General features: G+C 42.0%; 2 protein-coding genes and 2 non-coding genes across 4 annotated transcripts in view; 1 reads left to right on the top strand and 3 right to left on the bottom strand.

Annotated features, from left to right (window-relative positions):
• The window catches only part of ERCC6L (ERCC excision repair 6 like, spindle assembly checkpoint helicase), a 31,668-nt gene extending 25,260 nt beyond the window's left edge, over positions 1 to 6,408 (top strand). The window contains exon 2 of the mRNA XM_004022183.6: positions 2,355 to 6,408. Within this exon, the coding sequence (XP_004022232.3) occupies positions 2,355 to 6,015 (3,661 nt within the window). The 3' untranslated portion in view covers positions 6,016 to 6,408. The remainder of the gene's footprint in view (positions 1 to 2,354) is intronic.
• A 6,410-nt stretch (positions 6,409 to 12,818) lies between these two features.
• On the bottom strand, positions 12,819 to 12,891 carry TRNAE-UUC (transfer RNA glutamic acid (anticodon UUC)). Its single transcript has one exon. It is a non-coding gene; the product is annotated as a tRNA-Glu (tRNA).
• A 1,339-nt stretch (positions 12,892 to 14,230) lies between these two features.
• PIN4 (peptidylprolyl cis/trans isomerase, NIMA-interacting 4) lies at positions 14,231 to 22,829 on the bottom strand. Its single transcript, XM_004022182.5, has 4 exons — positions 22,734 to 22,829; positions 20,208 to 20,281; positions 15,015 to 15,134; positions 14,231 to 14,406 (listed from the first exon to the last, which is right to left on the bottom strand). Exons 1-4 carry the CDS (start codon positions 22,774 to 22,776, stop codon positions 14,248 to 14,250), a joined length of 396 nt encoding a protein of 131 aa, XP_004022231.1. The 5' UTR covers positions 22,777 to 22,829; the 3' UTR covers positions 14,231 to 14,247.
• Positions 19,923 to 20,026, bottom strand: LOC114111865 (U6 spliceosomal RNA). The gene has a single exon (XR_003587598.1). It is a non-coding gene; the product is annotated as a U6 spliceosomal RNA (small nuclear RNA).
• Positions 22,830 to 23,944: the final 1,115 nt, after the last annotated feature.

The raw sequence follows: 23,944 nt of genomic DNA, 5'->3' as shown, positions 1-23,944 counted from the left end.
ATACTTGATAGTACCTCTTAATCCCTTACCCCTATGTTGCCCACCATGACCCCCATTCCTCTCCCCAATGGTAACCACTAATTTGTTCTCTGTATCAATGAGTGATTGGCTTATTATTTCATGTAGCAAAATATTTTTAAGACTCATTCATGCTGTAGCATTATTTCATTCCTTTTTATGGCTGCATAGTATTCCCTTATATGGGCATATCACCTTTTTATCTGGTATATCATCATTTGATGGACATTTGTGTTATTTCCCCTTTTGGTTTAGTGAATAATATAATACTGCTGTGAATATTCATGTGCAAGATTTTCTGTGACCAAATGTTTTCATTTCTCTTGGGTATATACCTGGGAGTAGAATTCCTAAATTACATGGTAACTCTATGTGTACCTTTTTAAGGAACTGATGGACTAATTTCTGAAGCATCAACTCCATTTTACATTCCTACCAGCAGTGTTATAGAGTTTCAATTTTTCCACTTTTTCATGTTGCTGTCAACCCTTGGTATTTTCTCTTTTTGATTCTAGTCATCCTAATGGGCATGAAGTGTTATTGTGGTTTTGGTTTGCATTTTCCCTGATGACTAATAATGTTGAGCATCTTTTCATGTGGTTGTAAGCTATTTGTATATCTTCTTTGGAGAAATAGTCAGATACTTTGTCCATTTTAATTGGGTTACTTGTCTTTTTTTCGGGGGGGGGTGAGATCTTAGTTCCCTGATGAGGGATTGAACCCAGGGCTGTGGCAGTGAAAGTGTTGAGTCCTAACCACTGGACCACCAGGGAAGTCCCTCTTTGTCTTTTAATTATTAAGTTGTAAGAGTTCTTTGTATATTCTAGGTACAAATCCTTTATCAGGTACAAGATTTGCAAGTATTTTCTCTCATTCCTTGGGTTGTCTTTTCACTTTCTTCATGGCATCCTTTGAAGCACAAATGTTTTTAGCTTTTATGAAGCCCAATTTATTTTTTACTTTGGTTGCACATGTGTTTGGCATCATATCTAAGAAACCATTGCCAAATCCAAGGTCATGACAGAGTTATACCTATTACACCTAACTTTCTTCTAAGAGTTTTGTGGTTTCAGCATTTATATTTAGGTCTTTGATTCATTTTGAATTAATTTTTGTGTATGTTGTGAGGTAGGGGACCAGTTTCATTCTTTTGCACATGGATATTTAGTTGAAAAGACTACTCTTTCCTCAGTGAATTGTTGTGGCACCCTTTCAAAATCTATCAACTGTAAACCACTGAAGACTTTTAAGCAAAGGACTCACAATTTCTTTTATGTTTTAAGACAATATCTCTGGCTCCTGTGCAGAGAATATGTTGGAGGGGCCAAGAGTGGATGTAGGGAAACCGATGAGTAGGAAGTTGCAGTTATCCAATCCAGAGATGATGGTGACTTGAACCACAGTAGTGGTAGAGATAAGAGAGCAAGACACAGGTTATTTTTGGGAAATAAAGTTAGGAGGGCTTGGGAGACTGTTGGCTAAGGGATGAGGTGGTTAGAAAGAGAAGTCAAGGATCACTCGTTTGGGTTGGAGTCAAGGATGATCTTCAGATTTTTAGCTTGTATGGCTGAGTGGATGTTACTGTCATTTATTACCATACAAACAGAGAAGCACGCCTTAAGAGGGGAAATAATAAGTTTAATTTGAAATTAATTGAATTGGAGGTGCCTGTAAAACTTTCAAGTGGAGATGTACAGAAGGCAGTTGGAATATGGGTCTAGACTAGAGCTTGAGGGCAAGCCTTGGGTTGGAGAAAGTGTTTGGGGAGTTAGGAACACATAGGTGGGAGTGGAAGCTCTAGGAGACAATAAGGAGAAAGGAAAAGGAGTGAGAAGAGGGCTAGGACTGAGCCTTTGGGGAGGAAGAATAGGAACCTAAGAAAGACACAAAGAGGAAATGGCTAATGATGGGGGAGGAAACCAGGAGGAATCTATATGAATCCAGTGGAGGGAGGGATTTGCAAGGACAGAGTGATCAACAGTGTGAAATGTATCACAGAGATCTAGAAAAATAAGGCCTGAGAAGTGCTTATGTATGTTCTTATTTCCATGCTCCCACAATATAGGTTGGTTATTTCCTACAATTAGTACCTGAAGTTGTTGCTAGCAGGGTTTGGTGGATATTTGTGTCTTAAGTGATGCCAGCTTTCATTGGTATCTTCTGTGCTAATCTTTCCCATCCTGAATTGAGGATATTGAAAGCTCAACTATGGTTTGGGTTCCAAAATGGACTCTAAAGCATTCTTAGACTGAATGTTCAATTTGTTTCCTTTCTAATCTTCTACCTATCAGTCTCTCTCTATGTATGCATAGCTTTTTTAAACCTTATTTTTACAGATATGTGAAGGAGGCCAAAGAAGCAACTAAGAATGGAGATCTGGAAGAAGCACTTAAACTTTTCAACTTGGCAAAGGACATTTTTCCTAACGAAAAGGTGATGAGCAGAATCCAAAAAATACAGGAAGCCTTGGAGGAGTTGGCAGAACATGGAGATGATGAATTCATAGATGTGTGCAACTCTGGCCTGCTGCTTTATCAAGAACTGCACAACCAACTATATGAGTACCAGAAGGAAGGTGTAGCTTTCCTCTATAGCCTGTATAGGGATGGAAGGAAAGGTGGCATTCTGGCAGACGATATGGGGTTAGGAAAGACTGTTCAAATTATTGCTTTCCTTTCTGGTATGTTTGATGCTTCACTTGTGAACCATGTGCTTCTGATCATGCCAACCAGTCTTATCAGCATATGGCTAAGAGAATTTGTCAAGTGGACTCCAGGAATGAGAGTCAAAACCTTTCATGGTCCTAGCAAGGATGAACGTACCAGAAACCTCTGTCGGATTCAGCAAAGGAATGGTGTCATTATCACCACATACCAAATGTTAATCAATAATTGGCAGCAGCTTTCCAGCTTGAATGGCCAAGAGTTTTTGTGGGACTATGTCATCCTTGATGAAGCACATAAAATAAAAACCTCATCTACCAAGTCAGCAATATGTGCTCGTGCAATCCCTGCCAGTAATCGCATCCTCCTCACAGGAACCCCAATCCAGAATAATTTACAAGAACTATGGTCCCTATTTGATTTTGCTTGTCAAGGGTCCCTGCTAGGAACATTAAGAACTTTTAAAATGGAGTATGAAAATCCTATTACTAGAGCAAGAGAGAAGGATGCTACCCCACAGGAAAAAGCTTTGGGATTTAAAATATCTGAAAACTTAATGGCAATCATAAAGCCCTATTTTCTCAGGAGGACTAAAGAAGAGGTACAGAAGAAAAAGTCAAGCAACCCAGAGGCCCAGCTTAGTGAAAAGAGTCCGGATGTTGGTGCCATATGTGAAATGCCTTCCCTTTCCAGGAAAAATGATTTAATTATTTGGATACGTCTTGTACCTTTACAAGAAGAAATATACAGGAAATTTGTGTCTCTAGATCATATCAAGGAGTTGTTAATGGAGACACGCTCACCTTTGGCTGAGCTGGGTGTCTTAAAGAAGCTCTGTGATCATCCTAGGCTGCTATCTGCACGAGCTTGTGGTTTGCTGAATCTAGGAGCTGCCAAATTCTCTGTTCAGGATGAAATTGAAGGGGAAGATTCCTCAGATGTAGACCATATTGATCAAATAAGTGATGATACACTGATGGAAGAATCTGGAAAAATGGTATTTCTAATGGACCTGCTTAAGAAACTGCGAGATGAAGGGCATCAAACTCTGGTGTTTTCCCAGTCAAGACGAATTCTAAACATCATTGAACGTCTCTTAAAGAATAGGCACTTTAAGATATTGCGAATCGATGGAACAATTACTCATCTTGTGGAACGAGAAAAAAGAATTAGTTTATTCCAGCAAAATAAAGATTACTCTGTTTTTCTGCTTACCACTCAAGTAGGTGGTGTTGGCTTAACACTAACTGCAGCAAGCAGAGTGGTCATCTTTGACCCTAGCTGGAATCCTGCAACTGATGCTCAAGCTGTGGATAGGGTTTACCGAATTGGACAGAAAGAAAATGTTGTAGTTTATAGGCTCATCACTTGTGGAACTGTAGAGGAAAAAATATACAGAAGACAGGTTTTCAAGGACTCATTAATAAGACAAACTACTGGTGATAAGAAGAACCCTTTCCGATATTTTAGTAAACAAGAATTGAGAGAGCTCTTTACAATTGAGGATTTTCAGAACTCTGCAACTCAGCTGCAGCTTCAGTCTTTGCATGCTGCTCAGAGGAGATCTGATAAGAACCTAGATGAACATATTGCCTTCCTGCACTCTTTGAGGATCGCTGGAATCTCAGACCATGACTTGATGTACACACGTGACCTGTCTGTTAAAGAAGAGCTTGATGTGATCAAAGACTCTCACTATATTCAACAAAGGGTTCAGAAAGCTCAATTCCTTGTTGAATGCGAGTCTCAAAATACAGAGCTCTTAATGGAAAGACAAAAAACGGGGAATGAGGGCATCTGGCTGAGAGAACCTGTATATCAAACAAAGAAGAAACATCCCGAAGTAAATAAACCACAGCCTCAGCCTTCATCTCGTCTACCTATTTATCACACCCAGGAAGAAGAAATCAGTTCTCTAATGGCCAGCGTAATCATTGATGATCTGCCCAAAGAGGGTGAGAAAGATCTCTCCAGGACAAAGATGAATGATACCATCCTACAAGATGGTAAGCACCCATGTGTAAGTACATTTGATGATGACTTTGTCACTAGTTTACCCAAGGGGTGTGGAGATGTCGAAGAGATTTTCCCTGACTCTTTATCAGGGATGGCGCTACAAAAAGAGGCATCACAAGAGGGGTTTATGCAGGAGTCAGAGCAAGAGAGCCCTCTGGGAAGTTTTAATTATTTACCTAGCAAGTCAGCCAGTGTTGATCTTGGACCAAATCTAGATCAACTAGAGGATGATGAGATTTTACATCACTGCAATCCCTCGCCTGCTAATCCCAAAACAAAGGAATATCAAAGGCCAGAATCGAATGTATCTGTTATTAAAATAGCTGATGATGACTTAGCAGCAGCCCACAGTGCACTGCAGGATGCTCAAACAAATGAGGCCAAATTGGAAGAGGAACCTTTAGCCTCTTCAGCACAGTATGCATGTGATTTCAATCTTTTCTTGGAAGACTCTGCAGACAATGGACAAAATCTTTCCAGTCAGTTTTTGGAGCACGTGGAGAAAGAAAATAGCTTGTGTGGCTCTGCAGCTAATTCCAGAGCAGAGTCAGTGCATAGCAAAGCATGTCTCAGTGTGGATCTTTCTGAGGAAGATGATGAGCCAGAAATAGTTTATGTGAAAATCAGAAGAAAAGCCAGACGAATTGATTCAGATGACGAAGGTGAACATACTTTTAAAGATACTTCAAGCACAAATCCATTCAACACATCTCCCTTCCCATTTTTATCTGTAAAACAATTTGATGCCTCAACTCCCAAAAATGACATCAGTCCACCTGGAAGTTTCTTTTCACCTAAAATATCTGAAAGTATAAATAAGTCTGTAAACTCTAGAAGATCCCTGGCTTCTAGGAGGTCTCTTATTAATGTGGTTTTAGACCACGTGGAGGATATGGAGGAAAGACTTGACAACAGCAGTGAAGCAAAGGTTGTTGAAGATAATCTGGAGGAAGGAGCAGAGGAGAGCGGTGACGAAGCCCCAGAGCATACAAAAGAAGATCCTTCCAGAGAAACACTGTCTTCAGAAAATAAATCCAGTCAATTAAGTACATCTAAGCCTGGTGCCCTGGCTCAGGAGACCTCTCCAGGTGACCCTGAGCCTTTGTCTGGTGGACAGTTGGTTGACTCTCCCCAGGATGAGGCAATGGAGGCTGTGAATGACTATGACACTCTTGTCTTGCATGGAAAAGAACTGAAAGAGTGTGGAAAAATACAGGAGGCCTTAGACTGCTTAGTTAAAGCACTTGACATAAAAAGCTCAGATCCTGAAGTCATGCTCATGACTTTAAGTTTATATAAACAACTTAATAAAACTTGAGAATAAAACCTGTTTTATAGTATTTTAGAGCAAAACTTGAGTATGAGGTAATTTGTTCCCATAATTGGATTCTTTGGGAGCATGAAGCCTTCAGGCTTAAGGTGAGAGAACTCAAAAAGTGAGTTTTTGTTCTAACTTTTTTTGCAAATTTTGTATTTACCTGCTTTCCATCATACATCTATTTTGGTATTCTGAGCGCTAGGTTAATATTTCTTTACTCAAGTATTCTTATATTTTTCTTTTAGGCATACTCTGTAAACTTAATAGAACTATGTTATTTCTAGAGAAGTTTTTGTAACATTACTCTGGCCATTTTAAATTTTACTCTGAGAATGTCAATTTTGTACATCATAGTCCAGATATTAATAATATTAAAGTTACTTTTCTCAAGCATTTTTCATTCAGTTTCTTTCACTGAGATGGTTGATATTGACAAATGCATGTAAAAATCACTTAGGCAGAAGTCTGTCATTAGTATTCCAGATCTAAGACCCACTTAACATGCACTAGCATGTAGGCTGTTGGTTTACTACAGCCAGCCTGGGGTAAGGTACCTGGTGCTGAGCTGCTTTATCACTAGTGCCCTACCCTAGAGTCCCTTTGCAGACCATTTGACCATCCGTCAGTCACCACCATACCACACATCATATCTTCAGGTTGTAGACTGAAAAGGAGTCTGGTTCCCTCCTAAAAATAAAAAGTGCAGCATAGCATTCTGTGCTCTATCACTGGAGAGTTTATCAAGTACCATCTGTGTATTAGGTACTCTACATAGGTTTCTTGTTTAATCCTTACCATAATCCTTTGAGGTCAAGGGTAGCATTTCCATTTTTTAATTGAAATGGCTTGGTGAGACTGTGACCTGCCCAAGATCACACAGTAAAGGGTGAAATGGATTGTTAACCATGTGTTACCTAGTAACAAGCCACTATAATAACTGAGCTGCTTTTACTCACAACATTTCTGACACCAAATGTGGGGTTTTTCCACACCTTAGCAGTTCTCCATTTCTTTGCAGACACCAACTGGCTATTCTACAATTGAACTCAATTCTGACACTCCCTGGACTAGAGTCAAACTGCACACAGGTTTAAGGACTCACTCCCATAAGACTGCCCTCACGTCAGATGCCAGTTACTAGTATTAGAGTCCCATGTTATCCACACTTCTCTTCAGCTTGGCTACAAATGGAGTGTTCCTGAGGATGGCTGCTGCTTCAGGTTCAGTAATTTGTTTGAGCGGTGCATAGAACTTAGGAAAACCTATTATTACTGGTTTTAATAACTACAACTCAGAAACAGCCAAATGAAAGAGATGCATGGGGCAAGATATGGAGAATGAGGTGTGTGTGAGCTTCTGTGGCATGGTCACACTTCCAGCACCTTGATGTGTTCACCAACCTGAAGCTCTCTGAACCCTGTCATTTAGAATATTTTCACAGAGGTTTCATTGTGTAGGCATGATTGTTTAAATCATTTAAATCACTGGCCATTGGTAAATAACTATTTCTAGCACCTCTCTTCTCCCTAGAGGCCAGGGGGTGGGGCCAAGAGTTCCAAGCCACTAATTCTTTCTGGTGACCAGTCCCCATCCTGAAGCTCTTGAGGGGCCCTCAGCCACCAATCATATCATTACCATAAAAAAGGCCAAATTACTACATAGATTCCAAGGGAGCCATGTTGCCGGTAACTAGAGACAAAGATTTTTTAAATCACATACACACATATGAATGTTCCGTGGATGGAGGAGCCTGGTAGGCTACAGTCCATGGGGTCGTAGAGTTGGACACGACTGAGCAAATTTTCTTTATTTCTCTAGTTTATTTTGGAGAAGGAAATGGCAACCCACTCCAGTGTTCTTGCCTGGAGAATCCCATGGATGGAGGGGCCTGGTGGGCTGTGGTCTATGGGGTTACAAAGAGTCGGACATGACTAAGCAACTAACACACACACATATGAAAGCTACTTGTAAATGACATGTAGTACACGTTACTGTTATACGTATTATAAAATATACAGATAGAAGCTTGAAAAAGATGAGCTGAAGCTTAAATAATAGGTTACCTATTGATAGTACAAAACTTTGCTCTTACCAAAAGAAATTATTACAGGTGTCCCTCAAATCCAAGGGGGATTGCTTGTAGGATTTTCTGCAAATACTAGAGTCCACAGATGCTCAATTTGCTCATATAAAATGATGTAGTATTTACATATATCCTACATACATTCTCACATGTATTATATTTTAAATCACCTCTAGATTACTTATACAGTTTAGTTCAGTCGCTGAGTCGTGTCCGACTCTTTGCAACACCATGAATCGCAGCATGCCAGGTCTTCCTTGTCCATCACCTACTCCCGGAGTTCACTCAGATTCACGTCCATCTAGTCAGTGATGCCATCCAGCCATCTCATCCTCTGTCGTCCCCTTTTCCTGCCCCCAATCCCTCCCAGCATCAGAGTCTTTTCCAATGAGGCAGCTCTTCGCATGAGGTGGCCAAAGTACTGGAGTTTCAGCTTTAGCATCATTCCTTCCAAAGAAATCCCAGGGCTGATCTCCTTCAGAATGGACTGGTTGGATCTCCTTGCAGTCCAAGGGACTCTCAAGACTCTTCTCCAACACCACAGTTCAAAAGCATCAATTCTTCGGTGCTCAGCCTTCTTCACAGTCCAACTCACATCCATACAGGACTACTGGAAAAACCATAGCCTTGACTAGATGGACTTTAGTCGGCAAAGGAATGGCTCTGCTTTTGAATATGCTATCTAGGTTTGTCATAACTTTTCTTCCAAGGAGTAAGCATCTTTTAATTTCATGGCTGCAGTCACCATCTGCAGTGATTTTTGAGCCCCCCAAAATAAAGTCTGACACTGTTTCCACTGTTTCCCCATCTCTTTCCCATGAAGTGATGGGACTGGATGCCATGATCTTTGTTTTCTGAATGTTGAGCTTTAAGCCAACTTTTTCACTCTCCACTTTCACTTTCATCAAGAGGCTTTTAGTTCCTCTTCACTTTCTGCCATAAGGGTGGTGTCATCTGCATATCTGAGGTTATTGATATTTCTCCCAGCAATCTTGATTCCAGCTTGTGTTTCTTCCAGTCCAGTGTTTCTCATGATGTACTCTGCATATGTTAAATAAGCAGGGTGCCAATATACAGACTTGACCATGTCCAGTTCTAACTGTTGCTTCCTTGACCTGCATACAGATTTCTCAAGAGGCAGGTCAGGTGGTCTGGTATTCCCATCTCTTTCAGAATTTTCCACAGTTTATTGTGATCCACACAGTCAAAGGCTTTGGCATAGTCAATAAAGCAGAAATAGATGTTTTTCTGGAACTCTCTTGCTTTTCCATGATCCAGCGGATGTTGGCAATTTGATCTCTGGTTCCTCTGCCTTTTCTAAAACCAGCTTGAACATCAGGAAGTTCACGGTTCACGTATTGCTGAAGCCTGGCTTGGAGTATTTGGAGCATTACGTTACTAGCGTGTGAGATGAGTGCAATTGTGCAGTAGTTTGAGCATTCTTTGGCATTGCCTTTCTTATTCCAATCCCAAAGAAAGGCAATGCCAAAGAATGCTCAAACTTTTCCAGTCCTGTGGCCACTGCTGAGTTTTCCAAATGTGCTGGCGTATTGAGTGCAGCACTTTCACAGCATCATCTTTCAGGATTTGAAACAGCTCAACTGGAATTCCATCACCTCCACTAGCTTTGTTCATAGTGATGCTTTCTAAGGCCCACTTGACTTCACATTCCAAGATGTCTGGCTCTAGATGAGTGATCACACCATCGTGATTATCTGGGTCGTGAAGATCTTTTTTGTGTAGTTCTTCCGTGTATTCTTGCCACCTCTTCTTAATATCTTCTGCTTCTGTTAGGTCCATACCATTTCTGTCCTTTGTCGAGCCCATCTTTGCCTGAAATGTTCCCTTGGTATCTCTAATTTTCTTGAAGAGATCTCTAGTCTTTCCCATTCTGTTCTTTTCCTCTATTTCTTTGCATTGATTGCTGAGGAAGGCTTTCTTATCTCTTCTTGCTATTCTTTGGAACTCTGCATTCAGATGCTTATATCTTTCCTTTTCTCCTTGGCTTTTCAACTCTCTTCTTTTCACAGCTATTTGTAAGGCCTCTCAGACAGCCATTTTGCTTTTTAGCATTTCTTTTCCATGCGGATGGTCTTGAGCCCTGTCTCCTGTACAATGTCAGAAACCTCATTCCATAGTTCATCAGGCACTCTGTCTATCAGATCTAGGCCCTTAAATCTATTTCTCACTTCCACTGTATAATCATAAGGGATTTGATTTAGGTCATACATGAATGGTCTAGCGGTTTTCCCTACTTTCTTCAATTTAAGTCTGAATTTGGTAATAAGGAGTTCATGATCTGAGCCACAGTCAGCTCCTGGTCTTGTTTTTGCTGACTGTATAGCGCGTCTCCATCTTTGGCTGCAAAGAATACAATCAATCTGATTTTGGTGTTGACCATCTGGTGATGTCCATGTGTAGAGTCTTCTCTTGTGTTGTTGGAAGAGGGTGTTTGCTCTGACCAGTGCATTTTCTTGGCAAAACTCTATTAGCCTTTGCCCTGGTTCATTCCGCATTCCAAGGCCAAATTTGCCTGTTACTCCAGGTGTCTCTTGACTTCCTACTTTTGCATTCCAGTCCCCTATAATGAAAAGGACATCTTTTTTGGGTGTTAGTTCTACAAGGTCTTGTAGGTCTTCATAGAAACGTTCAACTTCAGCTTCTTCAGTGTTACTGGTTGGGACATAGACTTGGATTACTGTGATACTGAATGGTTTGCCTTGGAAATGGACAAAGATCATTATGTTGTTTTTGAGGTTGCATCCAAGTACTGCATTTCAGACTCTTTTGTTGACCATGATGGCTACTCCATTTCTTCTAAGGGATTCCTGCCCACAGTAGTAGATATAATGGTCATCTGAGTTAAATTCACCCATTCCAGTCCATTTTAGTTCACTGATTCCTAGAATGTCGATGTTCACTCTTGGCATCTCTTGTTTGACCATTTCCAATTTGCCTTGATTCATGGACTTGACATTCCAGGTTCCTATGCAATATTGCGCTTTATAGCATCAGACCTTGCTTCTATCACCAGTCACATCCACAGCTGGGTATTGTTTTTGCTTTGGCTCCATCCCTTCATTCTTTCTGAAGTTATTTCTCCACTGATCTCCAGTAGTGTGTTGGGCACCTACCGACCTGGGGAGTTCCTCGTTAAGTATCCTATCATTTTGCCTTTTCATACTGTTCATGGGGTTCTCAAGGCAAGAATACTGAAGTGGTTTGCCATTCCCTTCTTTAGTGGACCACATTCTGTCAGACCTCTCCACCATGACCCGCCCATCTTGGGTTGCCCCATGGGCATGGCTTAGTTTCATTGAGTTAGACAAGGCTGTGGTCCTAGTGTGATTAGATTGACTAGTTTTCTGTGAGTATGATTTCAGTGTATCTGCCCTCTGATGCCCTCTTGCAATACCTATCGTCTTACTTGGGTTTCTCTTACCTTGGGCGTGGGGTATCTCTTCACGGCTGCTTCAGCAAAGTGCAGCCACTGCTCCTTACCTTGGAGGAAGGGTATCTCCTCACCACTGCCCTTCCTGACCTTCAACGTGGGATAGCTCCTCTAGGCCCTCCTGCGCCTGCGCAGCCAGCGCTCCTTGTACATGGGGTTGCTCCTCCAGGCCGCCACCCCTGACCCCGGACGCGGGGTGGCTCCTCCCTGCCGCCCCTGACCTCCGACGCGGGATAGCTCCTCTCCGCCGTTCTGGCGCCATTGCAGCCTGGCACTCTCGGCCGCTACTCCTGACCTCAGACGTGGGATAGCTCTTCTCGCCCACGCTTAGTGAGCTGGTTGCAGCCACCCACGCCACTTATACAACATAAATGTAAATTGCAAAGTTTGTAAATACAGTATAACTGCTATGTAAATAGTTGCAAGTCATTGCAAATTCAAGTTTTACTTTTTGGAACTTTCTGAAAATTATATTTTTGATCTGCAGTTGTTGAATCTGCTAATGCAGAACCATGGAAAGAGTGGGCCGACTTTTATTTTAGAGAGGGTGATATGATTCAATGTGTATCATTGAAAAAAATCCCATTGTTAATACTGTGATTCAGCAATTCATAGTCTGCATCTAACTCCAGTTCCAGTTTTCCTACAAGAACTGAATGACTGTCGTCATGCAAGTGCATCATTGGCTGTGTCCTACATCTTATAAGTCTCCCATCAAACACAAATGTTTGTGAAAATTCAGCTAATAAATTCTTCTCTCACTTGATATGAAAAAAAAAAAGGCCCCCACGTGATTTATTTGCTTGCCGGGAGGCTTTCAGGGCCTGTGTCCATTTGATCTGAAGAGTAAGACTTAAAGGTCCTAGATGTATTTCTCACTGAAAAACAACAGTGCTTCTTGAGTACCTATAATGACAGTTTGGGGGGTGCGGGAGGGCGGGGGAAATACAGGTATTGGGAAAATGTTAAAACAGTATCTAAGGCAGGGATTTTTAAACTGAAGAATTCAGAGTCTGAATCTGGATGGGAAGAGTTACATCTCCCCCTCCTCCCCCACTACTGTACTCTATCTGAAATTTAATGTTTCCTTTCATTATGAATGTTGGCAACAAAGTACAGAAATAGCAGTACCACAACTTTCTTGCTAACAGAAATCACAGAGATTCCATAGTTATTGCATCAATTTCAAAATACCATTGATATTCACCACCACAAAATCATGGTGGGTTTTATTTTTTAATTTTGGCCATGTCACATGGAGGATCTTCATTCCCTGACTAGGGGTTGAACCCAGGCCCATCGCAGTGAAAGTGCAGAGTCCTAATCACTGGACCACCAGGGAATTCCCTCACAGTGGTTTTTAGTCCTACCACTATATCTCAATGTATTAATAGAGCTATATATAAAACAATATTTTGATTACTCAATTTCAGTATAATTGATGTTCTTTGTAGTTCTATGTATTCATTTAAAATGAACATTCTTTTCAGAATTTTCTTCACGATTTTCAGAATTTATAGCCCTTATTTAGAGAGTGTTTTAAATGTGGTTTTAAATCACATCAGTTTCATCTGATGCCTACTATTTTGATCATCCCTCTGTATCATATCTATGTATTCTAGGGAGTGGGCAGCCTTTAGTCTGCTCAGTGGGGAATATTGCATGGAAGCACAGGTGGTCAGAAATGTCTAAAATGGGAAACTTAACTAAGGTGAACTGCTGCTATGTGGCATAATGCGGGTATGTCAAATGCAGCTGAGAGAGAACACAGTGTGTTCAAAAAATCACTATTAATAATCACAGTTGCACTTGCAAACTTTGATTTTTGAAGTAGTATCGTATTTATAATATTTATATACTTTTTTGTTATGTCATAAAAGTGGCATTTAAAAAATGTAGATACCCAGAACATTGACCCTGGAGAGGACTGTCATAATGTAACCCATACATTTGAGGATGAAGGAACGTTTTTAGGCTGACATCCCTCCCTGTCTGTTGTTTTCTTTTTTTTCTTTTTTGGCCTGTGGCTTGTGAGATCTTAGTTTTCTGACCAAGGATCAAACCCAGGCCCTGGCAGTGAAAGCTCCGAGTCCTAACCACTGAATCGCCAGGGAACTCCAACATTTTCCCCTTTAATCAGCAGTTACTGTCAACGGTTACTGTTTAGTACAAAAACCTGACAGAAGAACTGAGTGTTTTTTCTTCCAACAAACGTTTATTTAAAAAGAAAGGAGTTAATATTGAATGGCCTAATGTTGAATGTGCCATGTGCTATGTTATGACAGTGGAGCTAATAACAACTGTCCTGGCAGATCAATGTTGGCTACCTTATAAAACAAGTGTCTAGAGACTTATTTTATGATTTTCATATGCTAATCCATCTATTCAATATCCAATTCAGTCTGAATTGTATGAGCTGATATTTGACTTTTCTAGAGAAGCTTTCTAAATTAACTTATGGGATATACTGAGAATCAGATAAAGCAGTTCTTGGGGAAGGGACTAACAGGTTTAAAAGGAGTCTGCTTGACTTATCTTAGAGAACTACCAACTAAATACCTACTGTTGTGCACACCAACCTTTACCCACCTGATTTTGTACCCACAAACCCACAATGACAGAGTTCATAAAATACAATGATTATTCAACACCTTTTAAAGAAATAATGTATAAGACATATGTAATCTTTCATACAATTTTATTTTCTCCCTTCAACCATTATAATATGATACCCAAATTTTGTCTTTACTGGAGGGTCTGTAAACACAGGCTTATCCAGCACACTTATAGGCAAGGCGAATGCTGCTTCTTGAAATGGTCCTACCATGGACCCTCTGGTCATCCAACCCAAGTCACCCTGGAAAATCCAAAAGATACGTGATATCAAGTGGCCCCGAAGAGGGAACAGTTCTACTGTAGCTTGAAAATTTCACAACATGAATGCTAAGGTTCCTAGGTTTATTCATCTGGGCTGGAGAGAAGACGACTCAATGAGCACAAAATAGGGAAGAGGCCCAACCCTGGGCTGCACACACAAACACTCACAGTGTTACTGGGTGTCTACTCTGCTTAGTCACTCAGTTGTGTCTGACTCTGCGACCCCATGGACTGTAGCCCTCCAGGCTCCTCTGTCCATGGAATTCTCCAGGCAAGAATACTGGAGTGGGTTGCTGGCTGCCCTCCTCAGGGGAACTTCCCAACCCAGCGATCAAATCCAGGTCTCTCTCATTGCAGGCGGATTCTTTACCATCTGAGCCACCAGGGAAGCCCTAGGTATCTGTTAGCTGTGTAAATTTGGTTATGCCAAGGTTTAGACAAAGATGACCTGTATTCAACTGTTCACAAGTTGGACATTTCTGCTTTTAAGATCTTTAAGATATGCCTAAAACTAATGGCAAAACAAAAATAATCCCTACTGCTGTGTGTCCTCCATAAGAGACATTTTAAATGATGAATGCACCATACCCCTTGCCTGGCTTTATCTTCACTATATTGTGCAGCCACTTCATTGAATTTCATTCCAGACTTTAACTTTTCCATGGCTTCCAAGATTTTTCCATGTTTTTCACACAGAATGTGTCTGACCTACAAGGAAAAAACATGTTCATGTAATAGCTGGAGACCCAAATGATTTCTTTCCTCACAATAAACCAGTCACATCAGGATTACCCCCATACTAGTGGAAAAAAAAAACAAACAAACGCATTCACTCATGGCAATGGAAAATTCTGGAAGTCTGCCCAACTGGGCAATAGTCCAATGGGGCAAAAACCCATTTCCTGTATAAGACAGTATCTTAGAACCCAGATTTAGATGGAAAATGGGCACCTGGCTGAGGAATGCTCCCATCCTTTACCATGTACCTCAATGATAACAAGAGGAGGAAACATGATAATGGTTGAGAGCTGGAGTCAAATCCCCACTCTCCTGTATGGTCTTAGGTATGTTTTAAATATCTAAATGTTTTCCCATTTGTGCACTGAAATAACAGTAACTGTGTTGTGAAGACTGAGATGATGCAGCTAGCACTCAATAAAGGTTACCTATTAATTTATCAGAGGTGGAATGATATGAAAAAAACCCACAAAGAAATGCTTTTTACCAAAAGAGGCCAATTGCATAAAGCCCCTCCACAATTTAACACTTAGAAAAAGAATCATAGGTTGAAGATTAAGAATACTCAACCCTAAAAAAGTATTCAAATGTAACTTATATTTATATAAAGTCATGTTTTTAAAAAAATCACTATGTCCTTAGAAATGTTTTTGTCAAGATAGGTTTTGTAGGATTTCCCATTTCTCACTCAAATAGAATCCATTATTCATTTCTTATTATAGGTGATACACTAGGGTAGGGCCTAAAGATGTCTCCCTTATAAATTTAGAGACAGACAAACCATGTCCTCAGGGTTCAGTTAGTAAAACTGGGAATGACAGAATCCTGGACTGGAGGAGCTACACAGAAGACAGACACAGCAAAGAAAAAAATGTGTCAAAAAGCAGGGCTCAGAGAGGCAAACTTCTATAGAATGTGTCCAGCACTGCCTAGGGGAGACAGGGACAATCTGGACACTAGAGAGATACATGTTGGGGGATGAGGATGGTTCCTCAGACCTCATCTTAGCCTGGCTAAAACTGCTTCTCCACTGTTTCCCTCTTTCTGCTTCTACATTCACAGAGCAAACCTGGTTCAATGACTGGGAAAGTGCACACAGCATTCGTGATCACAGAAAGGGGATCCAATCTACCACTTTACAAATGAATAAGCAAGTATTCTGGTTTTACACAGTTTGACAGAGTCTGTAGTACCTGTGGAGTTTGCAAGTGTGACTAACCAATTGGCAACTGTATGAGACTGAAATCTTAGACGAGAACCAAGGGTCTTTCCTGGCAGCCCAGTGGTTAAGACTCCATGCTGCCAATGCAGGGGGCCTGGGTTCGATCCCTGGTCGGGGAACTAAGATCCTTCATGCCTGGTGGTACAGACAAAAGATGAGAAAAAAGAGCCAAGCTCCAGAGAGAATGTGGGAGTGATGAGCATGGAGGTAGCAGCTGATGCTATGGGAGGTGATGGATCACCCAAGGAGGCTACACAGAATGAGAAGTACACAGAATGAGAAGAAGAGCAAAGTACACTTAAGACTCATTGGTGGAGAATACTGGTGTTTAATAAGCAAAGAAAGAAGCTCAACAAGCATAATAAAAAACCAGACAGGTAGAGAGAAAGGTGTGTTAACAGAAACCAAGGCAAGAGAAAGTTTCAAGGAGGAAATGGGCAACAGGGTTAAATGCTGCAGAATGATGAGGATCCAGGACCTTATAATGAAGAATTACATTTTCTTGATAATTGTTATTACAATTATAACAATATTTCAGTTATTGAGTACTTAATACTAACTGTGCTAAGTGCTTTACATGCGTGATCTCATGAAATCTTCACACCAACCCTGCGAGACTGAATCAGTGTTTCTCAACCTTGGCACATGTCAGAATCACCCCAAGAGCTTCTAAAAAATATACCAAGATCTAGTCCCCACCCCTCGAGACTGTGAGGCAGCTGGTCTGGGGTAGACCCCTAGGCATGGAGACTTTCAGAAGCTCTCCAGGTGAAGTTGATGTATACCAAGGTTGAGAACCACTGGAAAAAGCTGTCTGCTGATTGACTGGAGGAGGGTGGTGGATGGCTTGAGGCGAGTGGCAAGGGATCTCCGTGCAGTTCTGATGGCCCAGCTCAGGGCAGAGACGAGGAATCAGTGGCCCCAACCCCCGAGGCTGTGTGACTCTCCAGTGGGCCTCAGCAGTTCTGGGTTTGAGTGTAAAGAAAGGAGATCACTGGATTTATTCTGAGTTGTGGTCTGGCAGATAGACATAGTGGATCACCAAAAGGAAAGGAGTCAGGGCTCCATGATCCATCTAACTTCCAGCCTATAAGACATACAGGGCTCAGAGAACAGGCACAAAGCCTGGGAGAAGGTGAAGCGAACAGGGCAGGCTAGAGGGCCTAGAGGTCTGCATGGAGAGGAATAGAACAGGATTGGGGGAGGTGGGAAACAAGAGGAAGGAAGGAAGCTGTGAACGGAAGGTAGGTTTCAGAATCTGGGCAGCTCTAGTGACACAGGGCAGAGCTGGGTTCAAGAGTGTGGTCTAGAGCAGAATGGCAGGTATGGAAGGAGCCTAGACCCTAAAAGGCTGAAGGGTTTGGGGTCCCTCTGCTACTGGGTCCTTCACAAACACTGGAGACAAACCAGTCCCCTAGCAGGTGAAAAGTTCAACACACTACTTTCATGTGTCCATGGAACACTACTCAGTAATACAAAGAACAGACTGTGGATACACACAAGTGGAATGAAATCGCCAGAGGTTTATGGTGAGTGAAAATAGCCAACGCCAAAAGGCTACACACTGTATCGTTCCACTTATATAGAAATTATAAAATTATAGAAATGGAGAAGAGATTAGCTGCTGCTCTGAGGTCATGGAGGGTAGGGGATCCAGGGGGGAAGTGGGTATGGCTATAAAAGGGCAACAGGAGGGATGATGGAAATGTCTGGATCTTGATTGTAGCAACGTCAATCTCCTGGTTGTGCTAATGTACTAGGGTTTTGTAAGATGTTACCATTGGGAAAACAGGATAAAAGGTATAGTGCTAAGTCATTTCAGTTGTGTCTGACTCTTTGTGACCCTATGGACTGTGGCCCGCCAGCCTCCTCTGTCCATGGGATTATCCAGGAATACTGGAGTGGGTTGCCATGCCCTCCTCCAGGGGATCTTCCTAACCCAGGGACTGAACCCATGGCTATTTTATCTCCTGCACTAGCAGGCAGGTTCTTTACCACTAGCACCATCTGGAAAGCCCCTGATAAAAGGCACATGTACATGTATAAAAAGTACATCTATCCTACAACTGAATGTGAGTCTAAAATTATTTCAAAAGGAAGAGTTTAACAAAAGAGTTTAACCTTAACTGACTTTCCTAGCTAACTGATGCTTTCAAACTTGTGTTGGAGAAGACTCTTGAGAGTCCCTTGGACAGCAAGGAGATCAAACTAATCAGTCCTCAAGGAAATCAACCCTGAATATTCATTGGAAGGACTGATGCTGAAGCTGAAGCTCCAATACTTTGGCCACCTTATGCAAAGAGCCAACTCATTGGAAAAGACTCTGATGCTGGGAAAGATTGACGGCAGGATTGACTGAGGATGAAATGGTTGAATACCATCACAGACTCAATGGATATGAATTTGAGCAAACTCTGAGAGATGGTGATGGACAGGGAAGCCTGGCGTGCTGCAGTCCATGGGGTCACAAAGAGTCGGACAGGACTGAGTGACTGAACCACCACCACCTTTCCATATACCTCAAATATAGCCACACTGAACTTATTTTTGTTTCCAGAAAGGGCAAGATGCCTCTTTAAAGCCACTTCTTCAGCTGGATGCCTGGACAAAGTAGCTGGCTTGCATTTAGGCACCATGTTTTATGAAAATTATCTTTGGATACCAGAATCCCACTTCACATGGTGGGATATTCATATGAGAACGAAGGTCAACTATTATGAAAAGCAAATTCATGTCTCCCATCTCTCTATCTTTCTATGGGTTCACTGAGTAGAAAAGTGGGCAGAATGGCCCTCTCTATTTACATTCGCTCTTTCTTTTGGCTGCATACGTATAGGTGCATTTATATGCTACAACTCCACTATAGCTCTTCTCATATAGCAATGAAATTTCTTTCTTTACCTAACTGCTCCCAACTAGACTGTAATAACAGGAACCATCTCTTACCTGTTTTTTTTAATATCCAGAATTTACTACACTGCTTGGCACAGAGCAGATGTCACTAAATCCTTAAGGAATGAATGAATCAAAGTATGGAATCCCACATCCTGACTGAAACATGGAAATTGCCTTTTTATGTAGTGTTAAACAGTATAGTTCTATTTCAGATTATATTTTCCCAGGGCAGACATACCTCTGGCACTATGTCAAGAACTTCAAGTAATTATTTGCAGTTGTCTCCCACCTTAATTTTCATGGTCAGGGCTCTGGCTTGTAGCTCACCAGTGGGGAAGCTGTCTAATGAGACCCGTGCCTTTGCCTGCTCATCTCAGCTCTTGGTTTTGTCAAGTAGTATTTCATTCTGAGAAATAACTCATTCACTTACTTGCAAAGACTTAATATATTTTAAGGAAAAATACTAGAGTATGAAGAATTTCTGGATGTCTGAGAAAACATTTAAGAAATATTTAAAAGGAATTATTTTCATAAGTGAGTGATCTATTATTTTCCACTTTTGTGTTATCTTTTTTTTTAACTTTTTAACTTTTTTATTTTTTTTTTACTTTACAATACTGTATTGGTTTTGCCATACATTGAAAAATATGGAACGCTTCACGAATTTGTGTGTCATCCTTGCGCAGGGGCCATGCTAATCTCTGTATCGTTCCAATTTTAGTATATGTGCTGCCGAAGGGAGCACATGTGCTGCCGAAGGGAGCATCACTTTTGTGTTATCTTGATCTTCTGTCAGTATTAGGCTAGCCTTAGGATGAGTTAAGCATGCTGTCTTTTCCTTTTATGTGTACCAAAATAACAGATGTATATGTTATTTATATTTAAAATGAAAAAAAAAAAAAAAAGAAAAGAGCAGAGTAACTCACCTTTACTGCATTGCCACCACCTTTGGGACCCTGAGCCTTCTTCTCAGAACTCTCACTCCCAGAGGCTGCTTTTCCTTTAGAGAAGAGATGACAAGTACTCATTTAAACTACACTTTCACCTTATTATTCAACACAATAGGAGTTGATACTTCCATCACAGCACCAAGCTTCAAAAGGGAACTCTGCAGACACTTTACATCAAGCGAAATTAACCTGTAACATACCTCTTAAAACAAGAAATTTGTGCCTTACAAAAACCCTTCATGGAAAATGGATACACAAGTGAGTGTGCTAATAGTTGAATGGGAGCACCAAAAACCTGGCCTGATTTCTCTAGACCCAGTTTGAAATCCTGCCTTCTAAGAGCAAACCCTGGAGCTCTTGTGAGATTTCTAATAAGCACGGCAGCTATGTACTTGGATACTCACAATTATAGGAGGTAAAATGTCCAAGAATATATTTTAAATAAAGATCAAATTTCCTACCACCCATATTTGGGTAAAGAATACATTCATGTCCAAACTCCTGGAGTCAATGACATTGCCTACTGATAACCTTCCTAAGAAGTTATCAATATTCAGATTAACACAATGGGCAGTATTTTACATTTTATTACTGTGTCATTTTGCTACTATGCCAGTTTCTGTTTTGATGGCAGCATATTTACTGTTAGAGGCTGATGTTCCTAAGAACTATTGTTGGTTTAAGTGTTCAGTTCATAAACATTTCCTAAGTAACTAAGTTCCAGACACTGGAGATACAAAGATGAACAAGCCCAAATGGCATAATACATTCCTTCAGGGGGCTCATATACTACTCGGGAATATCGTTATGTAAAATCATGTAAAAGATCATTTCAGGAGGATGAGCTATGCTGTATAAATAGGGGGCTGTGGAAGCACAGAGGTACATTTTAGCCAGTTAAAGAAGGTTTCCTGGATGAGTAGGAGCTGAACAGGCAAAGACAGGACAATGGTGAGGAGAATTCCAGGGTAGGGGAACAGTGTAGTATGTGGGGGGAAACTAGGGACGAAGCCAAATCTGAAGTGGGAGTGCTGTGAGAGGAACCCAGGGGAGGTGGCTGAGGGTTAGGGCATGAGGGCCTTTGAGCCCCATTAAGGAACTTGGAATTTATCCTAGAAGTAATAGGGACGCATTAAAATTTTATTCAGGAGACTCCATCCTGTCTTAGGAACCCCAATGCCGAGCACCCAAAAGTTGTTCAATAAATGTTCCACAAAACTGAATATCCAAAATGCCAACCACCAAATGCCTAAGAAAATGTTACTGCCAAAGGAGTTTTATTACACTAAACTTATTTTCTCTAGAACAAAGATGCCTTCTGGTCATCCCACCCCCTGCCCCAATGGATGCTATCATCTTCTGAATGCCCCTTCACTCCCTCTGACTGAGAACTCTGGCAGCAACTTCAGGCTTCCTTTCCATCCTCACTACTGCCCTAATCTTGGGTGACTTCACTATCTATTCAGAGGAACCATCCAACAGCCTAACCTCACATTTCTAGACCTCCCTCCCAAATACCCATGCCTTTTACTCCAGGCCACCTGTTCCCAGGGGCATGTGATCAAACTGTGCCACTCACAACTAATTCAATCTCTGGCTACAACTTTCTGTTCTTCCAGCCTTCTCATGCCTCACTCCCACAACACAGGTTCTTTAATGTCACAGAAACACCTCCTCCTTCCCCCCATTCAGTTCCTTTATCCTCCTATGTTCTCCTATGCTATCAAACTTCTTCCCTTCCCAGTCTGGATCCCATGCTTGATCATCTGAACCGTGTCCCTAGTGGCATTCGTAATTCCCTTGTGTTGCTTTTCTTCTATTATCATTGTCCAACAAAACCTCAACCTTGGCTACAGGTTATACTTAGCTCGTCTCAATCCTGTATTGTGCCAGTTATATGGTACTAGGTAAATCATGACTGAGCAGATTGTGTCCTACAGAAATTCATAGCCTTCAATCTTAAGCTCTCAGCCCTAAGGGCAATCCTTTTTTAAGTGTTTCATCCCCTCTTACCACCCCAATGACTATTCCAAACGCTTAACACTGTCCTCAAGACCCCTACTCAGTACTTGCCCTGCTGTTTTAAAAACTACTCTTGCCTTCCACTTTTTATCACCACATCCATCTTCATCTCTGTGACGTCAAGCTTAAGATGTCCCTTCTTCTCAAAGTCAACTAACTGCTCTACCTCTTTTTTCCCAAATTTCACTACCCTGTAGCTTTACCTAACTAATGGATCCTTCATGACAGCCTCACTCCCAAGTTTTGCCCATTCGGAAGAAACTAACAAAATCAAACTTTCTTGTAATCCTTTCTCCTCTTCTATCCACCATCTAATCCCCATGCTTTTAAATAAAAACTGAAGTCTGTATTGATTGTTTCTAACATCACTTCCTGGTCAGTCCTCTAGTCACTGGCAACCCGCTGCCTCCGCCCCGGACCCCGGCGGTCTGCTCCCTCCGCCTTGCTCCTCACCCAACCCCATTTCTTCTTGGTTTCTACCTTTTCCCCCTTTTCCAGAACCGCTTTTTCCTTTCGGGGGCATTTCCAAAATCTGCCGTTGAACTCTCAACTGCTTAGGTTGCCGCACAAACCCCCTTCAGGCCCCACCGGTGTGTCCTAAACATATGCCAGAAAGCGGCATCGCAATTGGCCATCCTTACCGTGGCTCCGGAAGCAGGCATATCTTGGGGCAGGCCCGGTCCTTTGACTCTTGGGCCAATGGGGCTGAAGCTCGGACCGGGGCAGAGGGGCGGAGGCAAAGGTTGGGCGGGGCGGGGGGAGTTACGCCTCTGTGCTTTTTGCGGCTTCTTTCACACGCCCTTCTTTGCGCCCTTTCCCCGACTGCCCTACCCGCTTCCTCCACGCGTGCGTAACGGAAGCCGGAGGGGTGGGGGTTGGGGGGCGCCTCTGCAGTCCCTCGGCGCGGGGTTCCAGCCAATCACGCGGGGCAATTAGACAAAGGCATAGCCGGAAGAACCTCGGCGGCCGCCTACCCCTTTCGCGCACTCATACACACCGGCCTGCCCTTCGTTTTAGGTTTTCGCTTTTAGTTATTTTACAGCTTGTAGCGAGGCTGTATAAGTGGCTGAATTTGCCCAAAGCAGTGCCTCAAGTAGTTCAAAGGAGAAAATGATGGGCAGAGGCGGACACAACTGAGCGACTAACACTGCTGCTGCTGCTGCTAAGTCGCTTCAGTCGTGTCCGACTCTGTGCGACCCCATAGACGGCCTCCTACCAGGCTCCTCTGTCCCTGGGATTCTCCAGGCAAGAACACGAGTGGGTTGCCATGTCCTTCTCCAGCGACTAACACTACTACTGTTAAATATTTGCTGTAGTTAGTACCTGTGCAGCTTCCCTGGTGGCTCAAAATGGTTAAGAATCTGCCTGCAATGTAGGAGACACAGGTTCAATCCCTGGGTCCAGGTTCCTTCCTGGAGAAGGAAATGTAAGCTTCCCTGGTGGCTGAGAGGTTAAACCGTCTGCCTGGAATGCGGGAGACCTGGGTTCGATCCCTGGGTTGGGAAGATCCCCTGGAGAAGGAAATGGCAACCCACTCCAGTACTGGGAGGAGCCTGGTAGGCTACGGTCCATGAGGTCGTGTCGGACACAACTGAGCAACTTGACTTGACTTGACTTTATAGGATGTAAAGAGAATTAAACAAGTTTGTAAAGCACATAAAACAATGACTTGCTTGTGGAGTGTTAGCTTA

This window comes from Ovis aries, chromosome X (genome assembly GCF_016772045.2).
Source record: "Ovis aries strain OAR_USU_Benz2616 breed Rambouillet chromosome X, ARS-UI_Ramb_v3.0, whole genome shotgun sequence".
Taxonomy (NCBI): Eukaryota; Metazoa; Chordata; class Mammalia; order Artiodactyla; family Bovidae; genus Ovis; species Ovis aries.
This window is presented reverse-complemented; position numbering and strand designations above follow the sequence as displayed.